This window comes from Phoca vitulina, unplaced genomic scaffold (assembly GCF_004348235.1).
Source record: "Phoca vitulina isolate PV1807 unplaced genomic scaffold, GSC_HSeal_1.0 scaffold92, whole genome shotgun sequence".
Taxonomy (NCBI): domain Eukaryota; kingdom Metazoa; phylum Chordata; class Mammalia; order Carnivora; family Phocidae; genus Phoca; species Phoca vitulina.
The window spans coordinates 661,050-682,803 of NW_022589795.1; the positions used below are offsets into that span (position 1 = coordinate 661,050).

General features: G+C 58.2%; 2 protein-coding genes across 3 annotated transcripts in view; both read right to left on the reverse strand.

Moving 5' to 3' along the window:
- Positions 1-19,402, reverse strand: part of ZNF385C (zinc finger protein 385C) — a 28,347-nt gene extending 8,945 nt beyond the window's left edge. Inside the window, exons 1-2 of the mRNA XM_032396587.1 lie at positions 19,331-19,402; positions 18,332-18,583 (exon numbers count right to left, since the gene is read on the reverse strand). Of these exons, the coding sequence (XP_032252478.1) occupies positions 18,332-18,581 (250 nt within the window). The 5' untranslated portion in view covers positions 18,582-18,583; positions 19,331-19,402. The remainder of the gene's footprint in view (positions 1-18,331; positions 18,584-19,330) is intronic.
- On the reverse strand, positions 272-8,903 carry CUNH17orf113 (chromosome unknown C17orf113 homolog). 2 transcript variants are annotated; one of them, XM_032396584.1, is made up of 3 exons: positions 8,861-8,903; positions 3,840-4,574; positions 272-2,771 (listed from the first exon to the last, which is right to left on the reverse strand). In XM_032396584.1, the coding sequence occupies exons 2-3, from the start codon at positions 4,380-4,382 to the stop codon at positions 1,287-1,289; spliced, it is 2,028 nt and encodes a 675-aa protein (XP_032252475.1). In that variant the 5' UTR covers positions 4,383-4,574; positions 8,861-8,903; the 3' UTR covers positions 272-1,286. The 2 variants fall into 2 exon arrangements, with proteins under 2 accessions (XP_032252475.1, XP_032252476.1); XM_032396585.1 differs by lacking the exon at positions 8,861-8,903 and having other exon boundaries at positions 3,840-5,587.
- Positions 19,403-21,754: the final 2,352 nt, after the last annotated feature.

Consider the following 21,754-nt stretch of genomic DNA (forward strand, 5'->3'; position numbering starts at 1 on the left):
GGGGGGAGCAGAAGCAGGGAGAGCACAGTTCTCAGTTCCCAGCCCTGAAGGATGCCCCTCCCATCCCCTCCAGAGGCAGCCTGAGGGCCCCAATGAACCCCAGCTGGGAATCAGGCCAAGGGAGGGGCAGAGGCGTACACACACACACACACACACACACACACACACACACACACACCACACCATGGAGACTGTGTGATGTACTGGGTTTCCATTTATTGCAAGTTAAACCCAAACCCAGGGGGCCTGGGGAAAGGCCAGCCCCCTCCCCTCTCACTAACTGCCCCCCTCCCGATCCCCACATCATTCACTGCAGGGGCTGACAGAGAAGACGGGAAACCCGTTGGAATCTGAAGGGATGTTGTCCCCTAGCTCTGGTGAGGCCCCAACTCCTTCCAGAAGGCAAAAAGCCCTCCAACCCCTGGGTCAGGCCTGAGGCTGGTCCTCAGAGTTGGCCGGTCCAGCCCTGTGGTTTTAGGGTCTTTGGTCTTAAAGGTGTGAGGCAAGGGCAGGGGAAGGCTAGGAACTTTGGGGAGCAACCAGACTCTGAGGAAGAAAAGAATTAGAAATAAATCCAGTCCATCGGGACTTTTCTGGACCCTGTCATTGCAAAACCGTAAGAAGTCCTTTCAGATTTTTTGTGTGTTAACAATATGCAAGATAGGTTTATTTTACATTTATAGATGTATATGTCTATATACACAGCCATATGTAGAAGAGCCTCACGCAGTGGGTAGGGGAGGTAGGGCACCACTACCTCCCTTGAACTGGTAGTTTGTGCACAGAGAGGGTGCTGTGCTGTGTGTCAAAAACAAGGAAGTCATCTGCTCCAGTTCTACCTGAAGAGAGGAGATGCTGCCAGCAGGGGAGCTAACAGCCAAGAACCCACTCTCCTTTCCCTCAATCCCTCAATTCCTGAGACCCAGTCTTCCTCTCTCCCTCCAACCAAGACTCTTCAGTTTTTCTAGGGCCCAAATCTGGGCTTGGTCCAGACGGAAAAAGGTGAGCTACTCCTCACCAAACTCTGGCAAGGGCAGGAGCGATATTGAGGGTGCCCCCAAACCTAGCATCTCTGCCGGCTCGCCCAGGCCTCCCGTGACGCAGCCCTTCCTCCACAGCCCACCGGCCACGGTCAGTACTCAGCACCGAGCGGAGGAAGCCCGGGGCAGGTGGGTGGGAGGCCACGGTGAGGCGGTCAGCTTGGGTGTAGCACGGCCAGATCCGCCTCGGCCCCTAGACTGGCGCCCAGGGCCCCAGGCTACTGGGCGGAGGGAAGGCGGCCGCCCTCACGGGAGCTGCGACCCCAGGAGCCCCTCCGCCCACCCACTCTCCAAGAACTCCACGGCCAGCGCAAAGTCAAACTCGTGCAGCGGAGGCCCATCCACGGCGATCTTCACCGCCGGGCCACCCCGGCCCTCCCCGGCCCCGCTCTGCCCCCACCACCGCAGCTCCCGGCTGCGGCCCACCTTGTCCAGGAGGCCGGCGCCCGCGGGCAGCGCCAAGGCCAGGGCGGCAAGGGCGGCGAAGTCCGGGAAGAGCTCGTGCAGCTCAGAGCGCGCGCACGCCAGCTTGGCGCACAGGGCCCGCGGGCCCAGCCGCCCCAGGCTGCGCACCACGCGCTTGAAGAGCGCGAAGTCGCCCAGCGCCCGCTGGCGCACCACGGCGGGGGCGAAGGTACGCAGCAGCACCCGCAGCGCTCCCTCGCCGTGCGCGCCCAGCTCCTCGGGGGCCTGCGGGTAGCCGCGCGGGTCGAAGATCGCCGCGAAGGCGGCCACGGCGTCCAGCGAGGGCCCGGGATAGGAGTCCCACAGCCCCCTCCGCATGGAGTCCAGGAAGGCCCCCCGCAGCCGTTCCAAGCCCCGCACGGCAGCCTCCGAGTAGCCGACCAGCTCCACGCCGCGGTAGGTGCAGCGCCCACCGCCCAAGTCGGGGCCGGAGGAAGCCAAGTCCTGCAGGAAGCCCTGGAGGCGCGCCCCACCCGAGATGCGCTGCGCTTGGAGGGAGGCCGCGGCCCCCATCACCAGGGGCTGCAGCAAGGCCAAGTCCGGCTCTTCTGGCTGCAGGACAAGGGCGAGCTTCTGCACGGTGGGCAGAGTGTCCAGCAGCAGGTAGGTGAAGGCCACGAAGGTGAACTGGCGCAGGGCGAGGGCCAGTGCCCTAGCTGTGGGGGAGGCTGGGGCAGAGGCCTCCAGTGTGGGCACCAGGCAAGGCCAAGCCTCAGCCACTGCTTCCACGATAGGCAGCAAGGACGCCCAGGGCACTGGCCGGGGTCCCGCCAAGTCAACAGCAGCAAGGTCCAGTGCCGCCCGGAGCTCGGGGACCGTGTGGGAACTGGGGCCACCATGGAGGCGGAACAGGGCATCCAGCACACTTTCATATTCACTTAGGTAGGCCGGGGGCTCAGGATCTGTCCGGCCCGGGAGGCAGTGCAGCTCGGTGAGCAGTGGGCAGGCGGCGCGGAGTTGTGGGCCCACGTGCCCGAGGCGGTCGCCGGGGAGGCTCGAGCTGAGCCAGGCCAGCTTGGCTGCAGACACACCGAAGGCCTGCAGGATGTCCAGGAGCTGGCCAGCGGTGGCCTCACCCTCCTGTAGTTCCACACTGCCCAGGAACGTGGTAGCCGGCTGGCCATCGCAGGGGGACACCGAAGTGGCAAACAAGGCCAGACTGTGGGACTCAGGCCAGTCCCTGGTCTCGTCCAACACCAGCCCCACATACGGGGATGCCTTCAGGCGCTGGCAGGCCTCTGTGTGCAAGACACTGGCAATGGCCACCTGGGACAGCCAGGGAGAGAAAGGGAGGGACAGAGTTAGGCTTGTCCTGAGCAGGGGAGGTAGCAGTACAGAAGACAGAAAGGGCACAGGCCTCGGGCGCAGACAGACAGACTAATCCTGGCTTGGCTGCTTACTGGCTGGGTGAGCTTGGGCAAGTCATTTCACCTCTCTGAGCCTCAGTTTCCTCAGCTCTGAAATCAGGCTACTACTTGCCTCTCAGCTCCTTAAAAGGTTGTTGTCAATTAAAAATGTAACTTTCTGTGGCTGTGCTGGTAAGTGTAAAAATGCTTGAGGAACCATAAAGATTCTGCAGCATTTTGTGTGTGTCTCTACAGCATGGCCCCGGTTCCTATTCCTGGGGGTCTCCCTCCACTCTGCGCTCAGGAATTAACTCACAGACATGTTCCCTCCCAGTTACATAGAGCCCCAACTGTGTGCTCTGTTTGTCCACGTGTCAGCTCTCTGTAGGATGAGATGTAACTCACCACCCTCACGCAAGTCCCTAGGACTCACACACCTGGTATGGAGGACAGAACTGCAACTTGCATGCCCCGAGGGGCCACGTGGGTGGTACTGGGCTTGATGTGGGCCAGGGATACACCAAAAGGAATGGAGAAGCCGTGGGTCTTCTTCATGCCCTGAGGGCACAGGGACCTAGCTTTTCAGAAGTCACAAACCCACATTTTCATATGTAATCTCTCTCTCTTTTTTTTAACTTGGAAACTAAGTGAGGTTTTCCAAAAACACTGTGAAAATCAACAAGATACATCTGTGGGCCAGTCAAGCCCCCAGGCTACCCAGCTTGCAACCTCTGGCCTCTGCTGGGAGGGAAAGCCCCTCTGCCCCACCCCTGGGGACAGGGCCTGGTCTGGCCTCTTCGTGGCCGTGCCCCCAGCAGCTGGCCCAGGGCCTGGCACATAGCATGGCTCAGTGAAAGATTCTGCTGGGTGAAGGTATGAATGAAGCTCTCTGGCTCCTGCCCGGGGGCCTGGCATGTTGGCGCTGTGCCCAGAGGGCTCGATGTCCTCCCTCCTCAAGCCCTCCCCCACACCTCTGGCCACCACCCACCTGCATGTCCCTCACCCTCCTGGGGCTGTAGCAGTCGCCGTGCTCTGTGCCCAGCAGGGCCTGGCACAGGTTGAACCTCTGCAGCTCGAGCAGGGCGGAGCAGCGGTCGTCGGGCACGTCCTCCTTGGCCATGCAGTACACCGTGGTCAGCACGGCCACTTTGGCCGGGTCCACCTCGATCTTGACGCCCCTGGAGGTGGGGGGCGTCTCCAGGTCTGGGTAGGCCCCTCCTCCCTCGGCGTGGCCCTCAAAAGTGGGCTGGCCCCGGTTGACGGCCAGCGCCTGGCGGTGGGCCCCCGAGGTCACGTGGCGCAGCAGGGCGTGGCGCTGGAAGTTGTCTGTGCCCACGGTGAAGGCGTTCTCCGCTTTGCCATGCTTGTTCCGCACCAGGGCCTGGCGGCACTCAAGGCAAAACATCAACTTCCGCTCATAGTCGAAGTCCAGCCAGGGAAACTCCTCTTTCCAGTGCTCGTTGAAGTAACGCTTGCACTTCTTGTTGGAGTTGGAGGCCTCTCCGGCGGGTTTCTTCCCTGGGGGCACCATTCCTGCTCGAGGGGCAGGGCACCCCCAACCCCCACCCAAGTGCTCTGGCCCCCCAGCCTCCCCCTACACACCGCGGCACCTCCCTTGACAGTGGAAGTTGGTGGGGAAGGCAGGAGGGGAGCACACTGGGCTAATGGGGACCATCCATCTAACTTAGCTGGGAAAGTTTATTCCTGCTCCTCCGGTGGGAGACTGGAGATGAAAGAGACAAGGGAGAGGTGTTAGGGGGTCCACCGTGGGTTCATGCTGCCCACAGAGCACTCCCCAACTGACCGGGGCACAGCACCTAATGGGGAAGGGCTACTGGAATGGGTGGGGTCATGCCAAGGGCCACAGAATGTCATCCAAAGTGGGGGGAGGCCTGGGGGCCCCAGCCCACTCTGAGGGTCTCCCTCCATCCGGGACAAGGCCCTGATGAGCTGTGACTGTTGAAGCATGGCAGAACTCGGCTCTGGAAAGACTGGCACCCTCTGTGCAACTGAGTCCAGGTGACAGCGGTTCCCAGGGCTCATGAATAATCTGTGACTGAGCCAGGATCGGACCTTGACTCCTCATTCAAGGATGGCCAGTCTCTTCAGTCCACAATCATTTATTTCATGAGAATGAAGTTAGCACAAAGCTGAGATCCCAGAGCCATGGGGCCAAAGAATGGCATTCATTTTCACCGGGCCTCCCTTCCCTAAACCTATACATGGGCACACTCACACGCACACACGCACCCTGAGAGTGTGGTGCTGGGTAGGGAAGCCCAGAAGTGGGGGCGGGCCCCAGACTTAAGGGGCTAGCTGGCCACCTGTGCCTTGCTCACTCTTCCACCACCCCAGGCATGAGGCCAGTGAGCTGTTCAGGACCAGAGGCCACGTCCTGCCAACGGCCAAAACCAGACACCTCTACCTCCTTACTGTCCCTCAACCCTGTCCCCTAGATGCCCACTCGTAACGACAGCAGTACTACCCTTTGTCAAGTGGGAACTGCGTCAGGCCTTGTGCTAAGGACTTTGCAGTGACTCCATGAGAAGACCAAGATTACTCTTGCAAGTACTCTCTGAGGGTGGTAATCTCCTCATTTTGGAGAGGAGGAAACCAAGGCTGGGGGGACCTTAAGTGACTTGCTCAAGGTTCCACAAGCAGAAAGTGGCCGAGGCAGAGTTAGAACCTACGTCCAGGGGCGCCTGGGTGGCTCAGTCGGTTAAGCGTCTGACTTTGGCTCAGCTCATGATCTCAGGGTCCTGGAATCGAGCCCCGCATCCAGCTCCCTGCTCAGTGAGGAGCCTGCTTCTCCCTCTCCCTCTGCTCCCCCCCCCACTCATGCTCAGTCTCTCTCAAATAAATAAATAAAATCTAAAAAAAAAAAAAGAAATCTACATCCACCTGACCCCAAAGGCCAAGCTGAGACTCTGGCCTGCACTGTCTCACCTGGATTATACATCCGCCTCCACCTTTGCAGTCACGCCCCCAAATTCGTCCCTCCCTCAGCATCCGGAGAACCAGCTCACACACAGGCCACTCCCTTGCTTCCTTCCACCTCTTCGCAGGTGTCCTAAGTGGTTGCCTGAATCTACACACCTCACCATGAGCCAGCAAGGTCCTCCTCAGCCTCCCGCTTCTCCTGGCTGCTCGCCAGCTCCAGAGGCTCACCATTCCCCCCCCCCCCCACACCCAGCTGTTACTCTGCTCCTGCCTTCATCCTCTGTGCCTGGGATTTCCTATCCCTCCTCCCTGGCTAATTCCCATTCATTCCTGGAGAGCAGCTCTGCATCCTCTCTGCCACCCGGATCCCCCCAACCGGGGCTGGTGCCTGTCCTCTAGTCTCCCATAATTCTCTGGGTGTGGGTCTTGATAATACAATACAGTAAACTCAGGGATTCTCTATGTATCTCTGCACTTGGTTCCTAGAAGGCCAAGATCACATTTGTTCATTTTGGGATCCCTAAGCCCCTGTAGAGGGCTCGGCATGAAGATGCCTTTGAGCAAAAGTTTGTTGTTTAAGAGAATGGAAGGACTGATTTGGGCTGTATGAAAGAACTGCCTGTTTCTAAGGCTACTGGTTAGATGACTGGGCTCTGAGAAAGCAGTGATTGTCTTGTCCTCCTGATATGCCCAGCACCCTTCATGGAACCTAGCACTTAGTGGATAAGTAAAGGGCAGATGAACAGAATGCCAGGGGCAGCCTGTTCAGTGCAAGGGAAGGTGCTCCCTATTGCCCGATGCAGTGAAACTCTCAGTGGCATTTGGGACTGCTCACCCCACCCTCCCTGAAACATGCATTTCTCTTGGCTTCCTAGACCCTATGTCTCCCAGCTTTCCTTTCCCCCATCAGCACCCCTCCGCCTCTGATGTCATCTCTTCCTCCTCTTCCTAACCTAAAACTGTCCAGAAAGCTCAGAACCATGTCTGCTGGTCACCCTGAAATAAACCACTCCAGCCGGAGCCACTCCTCTGGGTGCCACACCTCTCCATCCAACCACTTTCCTGGCTTGTCTAGATGGAACTGTCGATCTGTCCCTACAGATATGCTCCAGTCATCCCCATCTCAGGAAATGCCTCCTCTCCTACCCAGGTGCTCTGGCCAGAAAGCTGCCCCTCCAGCCCCTGCTCTCTTCCATATCCTGGAGCTGGTCTATCCACAGGTGCTGTTGGTTCACCCTCCACAATCTGCCTGTAACCTGTCTTGTCTCTCCATGCCGCTGCTACCAGCCTTGTCCAGGGCACCTGCATCTCTTGCCTGGACTATGGCAGTCACTTCCTGATGGCACTCTGGGCTTCCACTCTTACCCTTCTCTGAGCCATCTGGACCAATAACAGCTGGAGGGGGCTTTTGAAAACATACTGCTTAAAACCCCTCTGTGATTTCTTGTTGTCTGAGGCCAGTGGCAGGATCCCTTTCGAGGTCTGGCACTGCTGACCTCTCTGGTGGCCACTTGTGCCTCTCTCCCCTTCCTGCTACATCAACCTTTCCTCAGTTCCTCCAGAGTGCCAGGTTCCTGTCCCCAGGGCCTTTGCACATGCTGTGCCCTCTTCCAGAATGTCTCCACCTCCTCTCAACACTTTGCCTATTTCACTTCCCCTTTGGTCCCCTCTTCCAAGGAGACTTCTTTTTCCCTTCCCAGGAGGTCCCTTTCTTTTCTGTCACTATTTCCTGTCTGTTCCCTCATTGTACTCCTCACGGTTTGCAAATTTGCGTATTTTCTCTGCATTTCTATTGCTTGGCACGCTCTCTCTCTCCTTCTCCTTCTTCTTCCTCTCTCTCAAGAATGCAAGCTTCCTGAGGGCAGGAAAGGTAACTAACTTGTTCACATCTGAACAGAAGGGAATGCTGCCTGGCACCCAGCGGGTGCTCCACAAAATTTGGGGAGTGAATGAATAAGGAACCACCAGCTTTCAAGCAGAGAGAACAATGAGTGCTGTCTTAGGCACCTGTTGGGTGGCTAAAACAGCTGCCTTTGACCTCCTTTCCTCCCAAGATCCCATGATTCTGTGACCCCGTTTAGCTCACCACCCAAAGGATCTTAGAATGTGGAGGAGGTGCAATTCCAAGGTGGTACCCTTTGGAAGTTTGTCAGCTCCTTTCCATATACCTAGAACTGGCATTCCTGCCCCATTCTGCAGAGGGATAAAATTACTATGTGACCTAGGATGTTTTTGATCAAAGAACAAAAGAGTAGGTAGGGAGGATGCATGGGAAGATGGATTCTGAAACTGCACTGTCAGATATGGTAGCTAGTAACCACATGTGGCTGTTTATAATTAATCAGAATTAGAAAAACATTGTAGAATTCCTCAGTCTCGCTAGCCACATTTCAAGTTCTTGATAGCCACCGGCTACTGTATGAAATGGCCCAGACAGAGACCACTGACTTCACCCCAGAAAGTTCTATCGGACAGCGCTACTCTAAAACAACCCAGCCAAAGTCACCTCAACCTGAGGGAACCAGGCCGGACGGGGTGGGCTGTAAATAAAATGTGACTATGTGACCAAGGCTGACCAGGGCGGCGCACCTGTCAGGCCCAGGTCCCCCACACCTCTCTGCACCCTGGCCACCTAGACGTGAGGCGCCACAACTTGTGGGGCTCCTGGGATGACTGTGTATTGGTCTCTGGTCCCCACTCCACCCTGGCAGGTCAGCCTCAAACACAGAGCTTATGTGGCCCCAGGTGGCAGTCCCCAGCCTCCTCCCCAGGCCCCTTTGGGCCCTTTCCCTTCGGGAGCCCCTAGGGGGATCCATGCTCCGGGTCGGAGGACGGGCGAGGTGGGAGCTCCCTGCTCGCCCCAGACCAGGACACGGAGGGCTGGGGAACTTCCTCTGGGGGGCGCGTGGTGGGGGAGCCCTCGAAGGTCCCGGAGGCCCCCGCCTCCCCCCGCGCTGCTGCCCCGCCCGCAGGGCTCCCACCGATTGCCCGCCCCCCCCCACCCGGCCGGAAGCTCCGGGAGGGGGCGCCCCGCCCGGCCCGGGCACCGCGCCCGCCGCACACACTCACGGAGACTCGGGAGCCACCATCTTGCGCGGTGGACGCTCTGGCCGCGGTCTCCTTGGGCCCAACTGAGCGACAGCAGCCACTAGCGGTAACCGGGGCGAAGAGGCGCCAGCAGCCGGCGAGGGCCGGGGCGGCGGGCAGGGCGGCGGGCAGGGCGGCGGGCAGGGTGGCGCGCCCTGGGGCTCACCTGGCGCGGCCGTCCCCCCTGCGCGCGCACTCGGCAGGCAGCGGGGGCGACGGAGGTGAGACCGCCGGAAGGGTGTCCCGCCAGCGGGAGGGACAGGGTCATTCATTCATCACGGGCACCCACCAGTTCTAGAGCAGCTCCCAGGTGAGAGCTCCCAGGTGAGAGCCAAACAGGTAGAGCGCTAGGGAGGCACCGGCGAAACGCTGTGGGATCACAGGGGAGCAGGGGGGAAGCCGACGGTCTGCGGGGAGAGTCTATTAGGTTTCACTGCAGGATAAGTAAAGTTTTAGCAGGGGAAGGGCATCCCAGGCAGTGGGCCTGGCTCAGCAACCATGGGGAATTGAAAGTGCAGTGCAGGTTCACAAAGGTCAAGGCGGAGTGGAAGTATGGGGGGGGGGGGGGGGGGGGGGCCTGCTGCTGGAAGGCTCTGCAGTGAGACTGGGGAGTTGGACCTTCTGGCCTAGTGGGGAACCTCAGGAGAGGGGTTCCCTGTGTGGGTTCCCAGGTGAGGGGAGGAGAAGGTGGAGGAATGTGGAACTGTGGCGGCCATCCCTCCCAGACCTGGAGTCCAGAGGCCTGCAGTGGGGCTCCAGTGACATTGAACTCTGAGGCCTTGGGCTAGACACTTACCTATGAGCCTCAGCTTCCTCCATCTGTGAAGTGGGAATTACAGCTGGGTGAGGAGGAAAGGGCAAGGCAGGGATGGGTCTGAGGAACAAAGGAGCTAGGTGTGGAGGCCGTTTGAAGAGGGGGTGCTGCGGCACTCGGTGATTTAGTCTCCCCTTCCCATCAACACAGTCATCCAGAAATGCCTTCCAGCCGCACCCCCCCCTGCCCCAATTGGGTACACTTTTCTCCCACACAAGGCCTAGGGCACACATTGATTTGAGGTCGGGACCTCTCCGGTGGCTTCTGGGAACTCCCCCAGCACCCTTCACACCGCACTGCTCTGTGCCACCCACCATCTGCCGCTGACATTCACCGTGAACCCTGGCCCCCCCAGCTGCTGGGATGATGCATGAGTCATGGCACATGCACACACACATGACCGCCTGGCTTGTGGGTACACTCAAATGAAGGGAGACACCGCAGACCCAAAACCTGCCCCAGGAGGGTACCACACAGCCTGGCACCCATGAAAGGGTCAGGTATATGGGGGGGGGGGTCCTTCTGTGATGGCATTTTGCAGCAGAACACCCTGGCTAAGTCCCTCCCTTCTCAACCCTGGCCGGGGGTCCACAGCTGGGACCTACAGCTCATTGGACGGCTGCCTTAAGAGGGCAGGTTGTTGCTCTGGTCAAACACAAACTAGACAGAGTGGCAGAAAAGAGGCCACCCTCCGGGGTCCAACTGAGGCTGGGGCAGGGGCACAAAGCGGGTGTCTTATGAATTAACATCACTCTGGCTGCCAGCCAAGGGAGAGGATCTGGGCAAACCTCATCCAGCTGTTTTGCCGTCACTTGGAAAGATACACAGAAGAGCACAGGGACATACACCCTGCAATCCACAGGCGCCCACAGATGGCAAGTCACAAACCCCAAGGCACACTCACACACCTCTCCTCGTGATGAGGCCATCTAGGCACACTGATGTGTGCGTATGCAGAGGTGGTACCCGTGCAGAAATGGACAGACGCCCATGCCGGCCGGGGGCAAAGGCCGGCCCAGAGGCCACGCACAAGCATGCACGTACACAATGCACGTACACACAGACAGGCAAGATCAACAAAGACACATTCAGATCGTATACACCCAGAGGGACAGACAGACACATGAGGACCCCCCAGGCCCCTAGTAAGGCATATACAGATGATTTGAAACCACAGCACACACCATCACAAAAAGAGGCATAGACACAAAGATCTATATACACATGCAGTTACCCAGAGATCAGTGCGTGCACACACGCTCTCTTACAAAATTAAATGCATCAGATATACACACAAGCTCATGTAGCCAGACCCAGAGTCTCTGTCTCTTGCCCCACCACACGTCATAGGGGCAGATGGGAGGGCCCTCCCTGAGGTGCACGTGTACACACACACACACACACACGCACACACATACACACACACACACACATCTCAAATAGTAAAGCTGCCCTTCCTATCCCAGAAGAAACCAAACTCTGAAGAAAATGGGAATCTCGGAGGGAGAGAGAGCCAAAGGCAGGGACTGGGGGGTTGATCCAAGATCTGTGTGCTCACTCCCCGGTCGGCTTAGGATTCCCACCATGGCCAGAATGCTCCCACGTTCTCCAGAGCCCTCCTCCCCGAGCTGGAGGAAGACCCCCAAGACCAGCCACAAGAAGAACTCTGAGACAGCCCTCCAGCCACCAGCCCTTGCCCTTGTGGAAGGGGTTCCCAAAAATACCTCTGAAAAGGTAATGGCTGTCTCCCTCAAAGAGTGCCAGGTAACCCCTGTGTGGAGAGGTGAGCCAGGAGACCATGGATAAAGGTGGGGGGCATTAGTATGGACCCCAGGGCAGTGGCTGGAGGAGCCACCCAGATTTCTGCCTGTCTCCCTCTGTTCACTTCTCTCTCTGCTGAAGTAATGACTCCCTCTTAAACAGACCCCCGGCCCCACCCCCCCACACACACCCTCCTTTGGAGGCTCCTGGCAGCCCCTCAGAGGCAGTTGAAGGTATGATTTGATACAAGGAATCTCTGGCACAGGCTCCTCAAACGTGCATCTGCCCCAAAGTGTAGCCCACCTCCCTCCTGCTGGGTGCACCTCCAGTTTCCTGACCAGTCCTGCCCTCCACCCCCACCCCTACCTTTGTTCCCAGCCACAGTGGGGGCTCCCCTGCCCAGCCCTGGACCTGGGAAAAGGTACCAAGAGTCAAATGGCTACCAGAATCTCTCCACAGACAACTTTTGGGGGCCAAAAATGGCAGGAAAAGGATAGGGCGGGGAGAGGAGACACCCACCCTGGTCTGAGCCCCCTCCCCACGCTCTGGCCTCCCCAGCACTCACCCAAGAGCATTCTCCGCCTTTGGAGGCACCGCTGAGCGCGTCTGAGGAGCAAATGAAACCAGCCAGGGAGTGACAGAGGGAAGGGGTGGGGATGTGAGGGACAGGAGGGGAGGGCAGAGGGAGGGACTCCTGCTCCTGCCAGAAAGCACCGGTTGTAGGGCCCTTTCTCCCCTTGTCTGGAAGCAGCTGCCTGTTCCCTAGTTTCTCCCATCCCAACCAGGGTGGAAAGCACAGAGCACTTCCTGCCCCAAGGGTGGAGAATGGGGCAACTGTGGGGACTAGGGACAGGGGGCGGCCTCCATCCCCCTCCTCCCGAGAGTCCCTGTCTAGTGCCTCTTGTATTTAAGTGCAGAGTTGACCCTGCCTATAGAGACCTCCAGGAAGGAGGTGCTGCCAACCACTTCTTAGCCTGCCAGAAAGTTCTTGCTGAACTTGAAGCCCTGCCTCAGGGCTTGCTGCTGCGGGAGCCCCCATTCTCCTGTCCAGCCTTGCTCATCCTCTGGCCCACCATCCCTTTACATTTACCTCCCTCTGCTGAAGGGGAAACTGAGGCCCAGAGAGGTGTGACCACTTCATCCCAGAGCACCGGCCATGGTGGTGGGGGAAGGGAGCCCCAGGGGCTTGCCCTTCTTAGTCCAGTACCTGGACCTGGACCTACTACCCAGGCAATGCCAGGTGGGGTGGGGGGGTGTTCATTTGATCTGCTAGAACTTCTGACACTTCTCCCCTGCTCCAGACCCTTCCCTACCCCCCAGGCTCAGCTCTCCTCCATTTGCTCCTTCCTCCCCCTCCTCTTCCCCACTAAGAGCCAGCTCTCTACTCACCTGAGCACCTGGTGGCTGGGAGGGGTGGAATGGGGGAGAGGAGGCAGCCAACCCACAGCTGGATCCAGTCTGGCATTCCAAGCCCAGGCCCAGCGCTAGCCGCCCACCCCCTCAGCATCCTGTCTCCACCAGACAATAACCTGTAATCTCTGGGGCAGCCAGTACAGCCGGCAAAGGGTCTGCGGAGGGGTTGGCAGCAGCAGCTTCTGAAAACAGGTTTGTTAGGAAGAGGCTCTAGGGGGAAGGAGTTGCTCGTTTGGGGAGAGGAAGGAAACTCAAGCCCAGGGCTAATTAACCCACCCAGACACAGACGGAATCTTTGTCTTCTTGAGGGCAGGGATCTGAGCTAAGCCCCCTAATTCTCCACCCAGACAACCTTGCATTTCCTGGTGGTCTCTGGTAGGGGGAAGGGTCTGATGGTCAGGTTCACACCTGGGGGAGGGGGACGTGATGGCCGTCCAGGGAGAGCGAGGGGCACTTCCATCACCTGCCACTTAAGGAGAACAGCAGCAGGAGGAGCTGGTTAGACTGCAAGAAGAACTTACCAGTGGCCTTGGGGGAGCCCAGTGTCTCCAAAACATGCACCCAAAGGCCTCGGGATGGATTGGGGGGCACTGAGGAGGAATCAGCAGCCCAGGGAGATATGGAAGCGATAGGGGGGACAGGCTGGAGGGTTTCCAGGGCTTCCTGATGGGACTGAAATTAATCCATCTGCGGGGAGTGGGGGGTGAGGAGCTCATCAAGCCGGTGACTCAGGCGTGACCTGAGCTCAAGGTCTTTGATCTCGGGCTCAGAACGCAGCAAGAGGCTTGTGCAGTCAAAGACTCAGAGGGGAGATGGAGGGTCTGATTAGAACAGGAGCTAGGGGAGGTCTGAGGGTGCAGGGTGGGCGACAGCCTCCACCCGCCACTCTGATCCCTGGCCACCCCGAAAGGCACATCTTTGCCCTGAAATCCATTATCGTCTGAGTTCATCTGTCTTCCTGTCCCCCTTAGTGTCTACTCTGCACTCCCCACCCAAGGCCCCCCTGGCCCGTTCAGAACTTAAGTCATTTCCAAAATCCCCTTCTCTCTGCTCGGTGTCATGTTGCACCGCTGATGGTGGGTGGGGGGCGGGGGGTGGGCCGGTGAATTGTATGGCTGGGTCAGCCCTGCCAAGAGAAGGGAGAAGGGAGGGATTGGCTTTGGGAGGTTCCCCTTCCCTCCCCAGCCAGGTGAGGCCAAGTGGGGGATGGCTGGCATCTCCCCATCTTTCAGTGGAGGATACCAAGGCACAAGGCAGAGGAGAGGCCGTGGGTTCTGAGCACTGTGAAGTCATCTGGGAGCCAGTCAGCCTTCTCTGGCCATCCCTCCTCCCCATTCCTAAAACATCCAGGTCCAATGTCTCTTCATATACGCTGCTCTCCTGAGCAGCAACGGCGCTAGTGTAGGCGAGTCAGACACGCTGGGATCCGAACCCAGCTTTGTGGCTTTGGGTGTGTTGCTTAAACTCTCTGAGCTCCAACATCCCACTGTAAAGTGAGAACTGAGTGCCGCCATCTACTCCTGGCCTGTGGCCGGGTGAGGAGGGAATGCCTTGCTGCATGTGGACGTGCTCCCCAAACAGTGCAAGTCCTAAGTAGATGCATCCGTGTTCCCCGGGCCCTGTGCTGGCCCAGCATCCACAGTAGAGGCTGGGGCTGAGAGGGTTGAGCCAGCAAACCTTTCTGTAGATGTTCAAAAACCACCTAAATTGTTTAGGGTGTGCATGTGCGTGCGTGTGCACATGTGTGGTGGTCAGTAGGGTTACTGAGTTCAGCCTTATTGGGGCGGAGGTACCTGGTGCCCACACACCCCACCCTGTGGGAGGAAGGGAAAAGGGGGTGGGGAAAGATGGCTCAAGACACATTCCTGCAGAATGAAAGGGCCTGCTGTGTAGGATACAGATAGGGCGGAGGGTGGGCAGGGGAAGTTGGGGAAGTACCTGGGGGGAGGGAATCAGGGAAGTCTGGGGTACCTGCCATTTCCCCATCCTGTGTCTCCTCCCAAGTGTTCCAGGCTCACTTAGGTGTGGCTCAGTGAGGAGGCCTCTGACCCAAGCATTGGCAAGGAGGCTCAGAGAGGGAAGAGTCCCAGCCTCCCCCTCCCATGGATGGCCTCAGGGACATGAGCAGGAGAGGGTCCCCGCCTCACTGCCTGTGACGGCCTGTCACTGTGCAGGCCGCCAGCCCCACAGACCCCTAATCAAAGTGACAGCTCCAGGAGGCCTCCCAGAGTGGCCTTCCAACCCCCACACCTTCAGCACCCTCCCAGCAAATGAGTGGTCCTCCTAGCTGCCACAGGCCTGGGACCTCACATGTCTAGCAACAGAGCCATGTGTTAAAGACTCCTATACTTTGCCTTAAGCCTCTTGAAGGTTTATGTGTGACTCTTTCGTTCAGAGGCCAAGGCTGCCCCCAGTCAGCTGCACCCTAAGGGCTCTCTGCTCTGACCCAGTCCCCACCAAGGGCTGGGAGAGGCCTTCGGCATGGCTGAGGGCCTCTCACCCCCAGTCCTCACCCAAGGGCAGTTGCTATCATCCTCAGCCCTCAGAGAGCCAAGGAGACAGGAGAAATGCATGGGAGTGGGTGGAGTGGCCTGGAGTAGGCTAGGAAATAATGAGGCCAATGGAGAACAGGTTCTTAGCTGGGGCCCCCAAATTCCAGGGTTCCCAGAAATCTGAGGACCCTTCATCCCTGCCCTAGGCACGGCTATCACCCTCCCCTGCTCCCACAGTGCTGCTCCCTCCCTCAGCAGGGCCGTTAGAAAGGTCTGGCCCCATTGCTTCCTCCCCCTCCGGACTGTGCGTAACCGAGGGCAGGCACCGAGAACCCCTCCGTGCAGAATCCTGGCACGGGCCAGCACAGACGGACGACTGGAGGGACAGTGACTCTCTTCCCATTTCATAATCTGGAGGGGGGAGGGCATCACGTCTCCTGGTGTCCCCACAAACCTACCCAGAACTCTGGGGATGAGGACTGTGGGAAGAGGGAAGCCCAGCGAAGGGGTCCCCATCCCCTTGAGCGTCTGTCTCTGGCCACACCTGGTGCTACAGCCCTCTCTCCTCGCATGCACGCCACGTGCTCTCTCCAGGGGAGCATGGTGGGCGGGCAGGGAGAGAGGGAGGCTTGTACCCCAGGGACTGCCATCTACCCGCTACTGCCCTCCAGCCCTGCTTCCCCATCAGTACCCCCCTTCTGATGATGGCACTGCCCAGCACAGCGTCACCTTAGCTGGAGTCATCCTGGGCACCTCCCTCTCCACATCCCTCCGTCACCGAGTCCTGTTGCTTCTGCTACAGAAAAGACCCCAGAATCTCTGTCCTCCTTCTTCTCGGGTACCCCCAAGTCTTACCCTTCCCCCTTGCCAGAGACATCTAAAAACACTAACGACGCCCGCTCAGAGCCCTTCAGTGACACCCATCACCTTCGGGACAGAGGCTGAACCCCCAGCCTGGCTGTGAGGCCCTCCCGGGGGGTTCCTGCTCCCCGTCTGCCACACCCACCACACACCCGCTGCTCCCTGAAAGCCATGGGCCTCAGACCGCACAGCATTCGCTCTAGCCCTTTCTCTGCCCAGGATTCCCTTTCTGTCTCCGAGGTCCAACGTCAACGGCGCTTCTCTGAAGCTTTCCCTGACTTCTGTCAATTCCCTTCTGCCTCTGACTTCTCCAAGCACCATCTGCCCAGCTCTTTGGAACCTGTTATTATCTTGGACAAACCTGTCTGCATGTGTCTTCAGACAGCTCTTTCTTGACAGGCCGGTATGCCACCTTTGAAAAATATGAATTCCTCGACAAATACTGTGTGTTCTCAGTTATAGGCAGAATCTAAAAAAGTCAGTCTTGGGGCGCCTGGGTGGCTCAGTCTATTAAGCAGCTACCTTCGGCTCAGGTCATGATCCCAGGGTCCTGGGATGGAGCCCCGCATCGGGCTCCCTGCTCAGTGGGGAGCCTGCTTCTCCCTCTCCTCCCCGCTCGTGCTCTCTTTTGCTATCTCTGTCTCTCTCTCACATAAATAAATAAAATCTTTAAAAAAAGAATCAAAAAAGTCAGTCTCATAGAAATAGAGATTACAGTGGTGGTGGTCAGGGGCTGGTGGGTGGGGGCAATGGGGAGATGTTGGCCAAAGGGTACAAACTCCCAGCTATCAGATAAATAAGATGTGGGGATCGAATGCACAGCGTGGTGACTATAATTAACAATGCCGTATTACACACTTAAGTTGGGAGATGTTAAATGTTATCGAAACGCACACAATCATAATTATGTGAGGGGATGGAGGTGTTAACTAACTTTATGGTGGTAATCGTTTTGCAATACATAGGTGTACCAAGTCATCACATTGTCCACCTTAAACTGACACATGTCAATAATATCTCAATAAAGCTGGAAAAAAGTAAAAATACGAATCATCCAAACAGCAGCTTGCATAGTTGGTTTCTATAAATAGCTAATGAAAGAATGAGTGGCTTTTGAAACACAGACATACACACACACTCCAGAAATATCCATATAGTCAGATACACTCTTACTCAGAGTCACACCCTTGGAGTCCAGCCCCAAGCTCAGGTAGAGCTGAGTTGATACCAGCCATCAGACCATCCCCTGCCTTTGCTTACGCAGTGACCTCTGCCTGCAATGTCCCTTCTTCCCACGCCCCTGTTCCAAAGCTCAGTGTGTCCCCCCTTCCTCCAAGAGGCCTTTCCTGGTGTCCCCAGGTATAATCACCCTTTCTCCCTTCGTACCCACACATGGCACCCACAACACTCATCTGCTCTTTTTGTGTCTGCCTCAGACCAAAAGCCAGACTCCATCTTGGAGCAGGACGGTGAGGAGTAAGATGGGGATTTGTCTCTAGGCCCCAGCACAGTGAGGGAAACGCAGTTTTCCCCATGGCCCCTGTGTGCCTGTCAGCTGGAATCACCCTCATGAATGCATTCACCCATTTCCCCCAGAAATCTGTCTTGTAGCCAGCGGCCCCTTTAGTGCTCACAGCCAAACCTCTGCAAAGTCACCCCAGCCAGGGAGAGGCAGAAATCCTGGCCAGGAGTCCGGCCGCCAAAGGAAGAGGGGCTTCCCCTGTCTGTCCCTCAGCTGGAGTGCCGTGCACCTTGCTGATCCCAGCCTTCAGAGGCTAGAGCAGGAGCCCAGGCTACCCCTTGTCAGAAAGGCTATCCCTGCCAGGGGGCTCCAGGCTGGAGAAATGCTGCTTAGGGGTCCTAGCCCCAAGAGACCCCACAGGGAGAGCTCCCACACCCCAAAAAGACTTCAAGAGAAGTCCTCAGTCCTAAAGACCCTCAGATCCTGAGAGACCCCACGGACAGTTGTCCAGATGTATCAGGGGGACTTCCGACCCTGAGACCCCATTGAGGGCACGGCAGACCCAACACCCCCCAGAGAGAGGCCACAGACCCAGAGCCTCTCATGGGGCATAGACGGAGCCTGTGGGAGCAGTGCCCCTCCACACTGACCTGGCCCGGCAGGGGTCTTCCCCAAGCTGAGCTGCCTTAGCCGCCGCTGGTGGGCGCGCCCCCCGCAGTGCACCTGGGCCTGGGCTGCCGAGTTCAGCTGGATGTTGCAGACGTCACAGAGCGTGTAGGACGGCCGCTTTCTTTCGCGCTTGGGCTTAGGCAGTTCTGGGGGCCGAGGGGGGCACTCCGTAGCTCCAGATATGGGGGGCTCCTTCTCACCCGGGGGGGAGGGGCTCAGTGGCCGCTTCATACCTGAGCAGAGAGAGAGGGAGACAAGTAAACAGGCTGAGTACTGTGAACACATAGAAGGAGCAAGAGGGGTTCAAGACCCTGAGACACCTGTGTCCCAGATGAAAATCCCCAGCTTTTGGACATCCGCAACCCAAGGGCGGCAAAGGGAGCGTGACGGGGTCCATTTCAAACAAAGCAGCATTAAAATACAGGGATGTCTGGAAGAGTGTCACAAATGTCCGCACCCCAAGAGGCCAACACCTGGGACTCGGCCACAGAGCAAAGCTCAGAGAGGAAGAGTTGGACCTTGGGGCCCGGGGGAGCAGGGAGGGGGAGGCAGCAGTGAGGTTAGGGGAGTCGCGCTGGGGGAAGCCAGGGCCCCATGCTCAGCCTCGCAGCAGGCGCTGACAGTCCTGTGACAGGCAGGCATGTGGCGCTTGCTGCGGCCGCTGGCCAGAGGGGTGACTGCAGAAACCCTACCTCCCTGTGCCCAGTGCCCGCCGGGTGACATTCACAAACATTGACAGTGTGTGAAGCCATCCCCACCCCTGACCCACGTGGCTCCAGATGTCCCTTGCTGTGTTGGCCACCCAGGCCGTGGCAACAGTTGGTATTTTCAGTAACGACCTGGGCCCTGCTGCCTGCGTCGGCTGAACACAGCCTCTTCCCTCTCTCTCTCTCTCTCTCTCTCTCTCTCTCACACATGCACACACACGCACACGCACACACGCCTGCGCCACCCCTCCAGGCCCCTCATCTGCCACACACCATCTTCCTGTTCCGACTCACTTCTCTGGAACCTTCCTGCCTGACTCCTCAGCTCTAACCTGCTCTCTTCTGGGCTTGCCAACTCCCTTCCTCACACTGAACTGTGTTCCTTTTCACTTCCTGGATCTGTGTGCGTGCTCTCTGCCTGGACTGCCCATGGGGGGGGGGGGCCTCCCTGAGGGCCCGGCCTGAGCCTCCCTCCTCCCTCGTGGGGACAGAGAATTCCCGAGCTCAGGGACATGTGACTTCCTCACAGCCCTCAGAAGAAACCGACCCTGATGACACCTTGATTTCGGACCTCTAGCTTCCAGGACTGTGAGGCAATACATTTCTGTTGTGTAGGCCACCCGGTTGGTGGTACTTTGTTGCCGTGGCCCTAGGAAACTGCTACATGGAAGTTCTGACCCGTGGGCTTTCGACGGTGTCTGGCGGTTTGAGGGGCAGCCGTCCTGGAAGCCAGGTGGAGCAGCGAGGGTGCAGTACCAGTGACAGGCTCCAGGTGGCGCCGCGAACACCTAGCGGGAAGCGAAGGGGGCAACTCCATACCCCTCCTGGAGGGAGGACCCCACTCCCCCACACTCCTGCCGTCCCTAGCCCGAGCCACGCCAACCTCCCGGGCACTGTGTCTGGGGTCCAGGGCACAGTCCTGCCCACAGAGGGCACCCTGGGAGGTTACTCCCCTCACATTGCGGCCGACCCCCTCCTAGGCTGCACCGAGTCCCCACCTACATTCTGCACTCTTTCACCTCGAGGGAGAGGTCATCAGAGTTATGTTCTGGCCTGCACACCGTCTCAGCAGGAGGAAGGAACCGGAAGAAAGTACCACATGCAAGTGTTTTAGGGGAGCTCCAGCTTGCCAGTGGGGAAGAGGCTTCAGGGGAATGAGGTTTTCCTGGCCAGGCCTAGGAGAGCTGCCTGCCCCGCCAGCGAGGGGACGGGGGATTTTGAAATCTCAGTGCAATTTATGACAGGCGGGCTGAGGACACGGCCCAAGAGAGCCGACAAATATCTGCCGTGGGGCTGATTAAACCTCTGTGATCTACAGCCTCTGGGCTCACAGGGCCTGCCTGGATTCCGGGGCTAATTGTGCTCCCCTGGCCAGGCTGCCAGGCTGCTGCAACCTGCCCGGCCTGACCCAGCCTCCCCAGCTGTCCCCTCAGGAGCCACACTGCTCCAGCTAAGCTATGACTCCCAGGCAGAAAATGTGGATGGGTGGACACTTTTGAGGGCACCCCTGCTGTGAGCATCAGCAGGCCAGCACCCCTTGCCTATAAAGCGGCAGCATGACTCACCCTCGCTGGACCTACACTTGGACAGGACCTGGCTCACATGTTCTCTTTAACAGAAGAGGAAATTGAGTCCCAGAAGGGGTGAGTGGACTTGCTTCAAAGTACATGGGAAGACAGGGAAGAGCTGTTTCTAGAAGCTTCCTTGCCTCCCTCTTTACCCAGCTGCCCAGGCCACCTCTTCAGAATTGCAACCCCATTTATTGAGACCTTCCTATGTGTCAGGTGCTTTGCACATAGGATCTCTTTTAAACTTCGTAACACCCCATGAGGTGGGCACTATTATTAACCTATTATCCCACTTCATAGATTAGAGAACAGGCATTGAGAAGTTTCATAGCCAGACAGGGAACCTACACTTGTCTGACCCTGGAGCCCAAGTCCTTAACCACTGCCCTATCCCCCCTCTCCTTAAAGTCTGCCAAGTCCTCTTTTGAACTTCTGGGTGGGGAGGGGGGTTTTCAGATTCTGGGAAGGACTCCTGGGGGGACTTGGGGTTGCCCAGCCCCTAACAGCTGGAGTGCCAGGCAGGAAGGGGCCGGAGCCAGAGAGGCTGGGAGGGAGGGATGTGAAGAAAGGGGGAGAACTGAACCTGAACTGAGTTCTGGAAATGACCAAGTGAAAGCAGAGCAAAAGAGCATGCACGTACCCAGGTGTCTGTCTGTCTGTGATTTGCACAGACAAAGCCCTCTTGCTCCCACCTTCCCTGAGAGAAAGCCAAGGCTGCAGCAGGGAGCCGGCCTTGGACGGTGGAGGGAGCCACCCATGTAAAGGCAGGCTCACACCGGAGCTGGAGAGCTGATGGAGGCCAGGGTTCCTGCCTGTCTGTCTGTCTGTGTGTCCACCCATAGGGAGCTGGAGGGGGTGGGGGATGGAGGGAGCACCCAGGCAGGGCCCCAGGGCTCCACCTCCACCACCACTGCTGAGTGATGAACGGACTTCAGGGCTTGGGTCTCCGTGGGGCCTCGGGCACTGCAGTGGGGTGGAGCCCTCCGCCTGCCTGTCCCAAGAGCGCTGGCTGGAAAGGGGCCTTGGAAGCGGAACAGTGCAGAGCGGGGAGCTGTTTCAGCTGCAGGCTGGGAAGGGGTCCTCAGGAAAGAGCCGCTTTTGCCAGAGGGTTAATGGGAGTGAAGGGTCT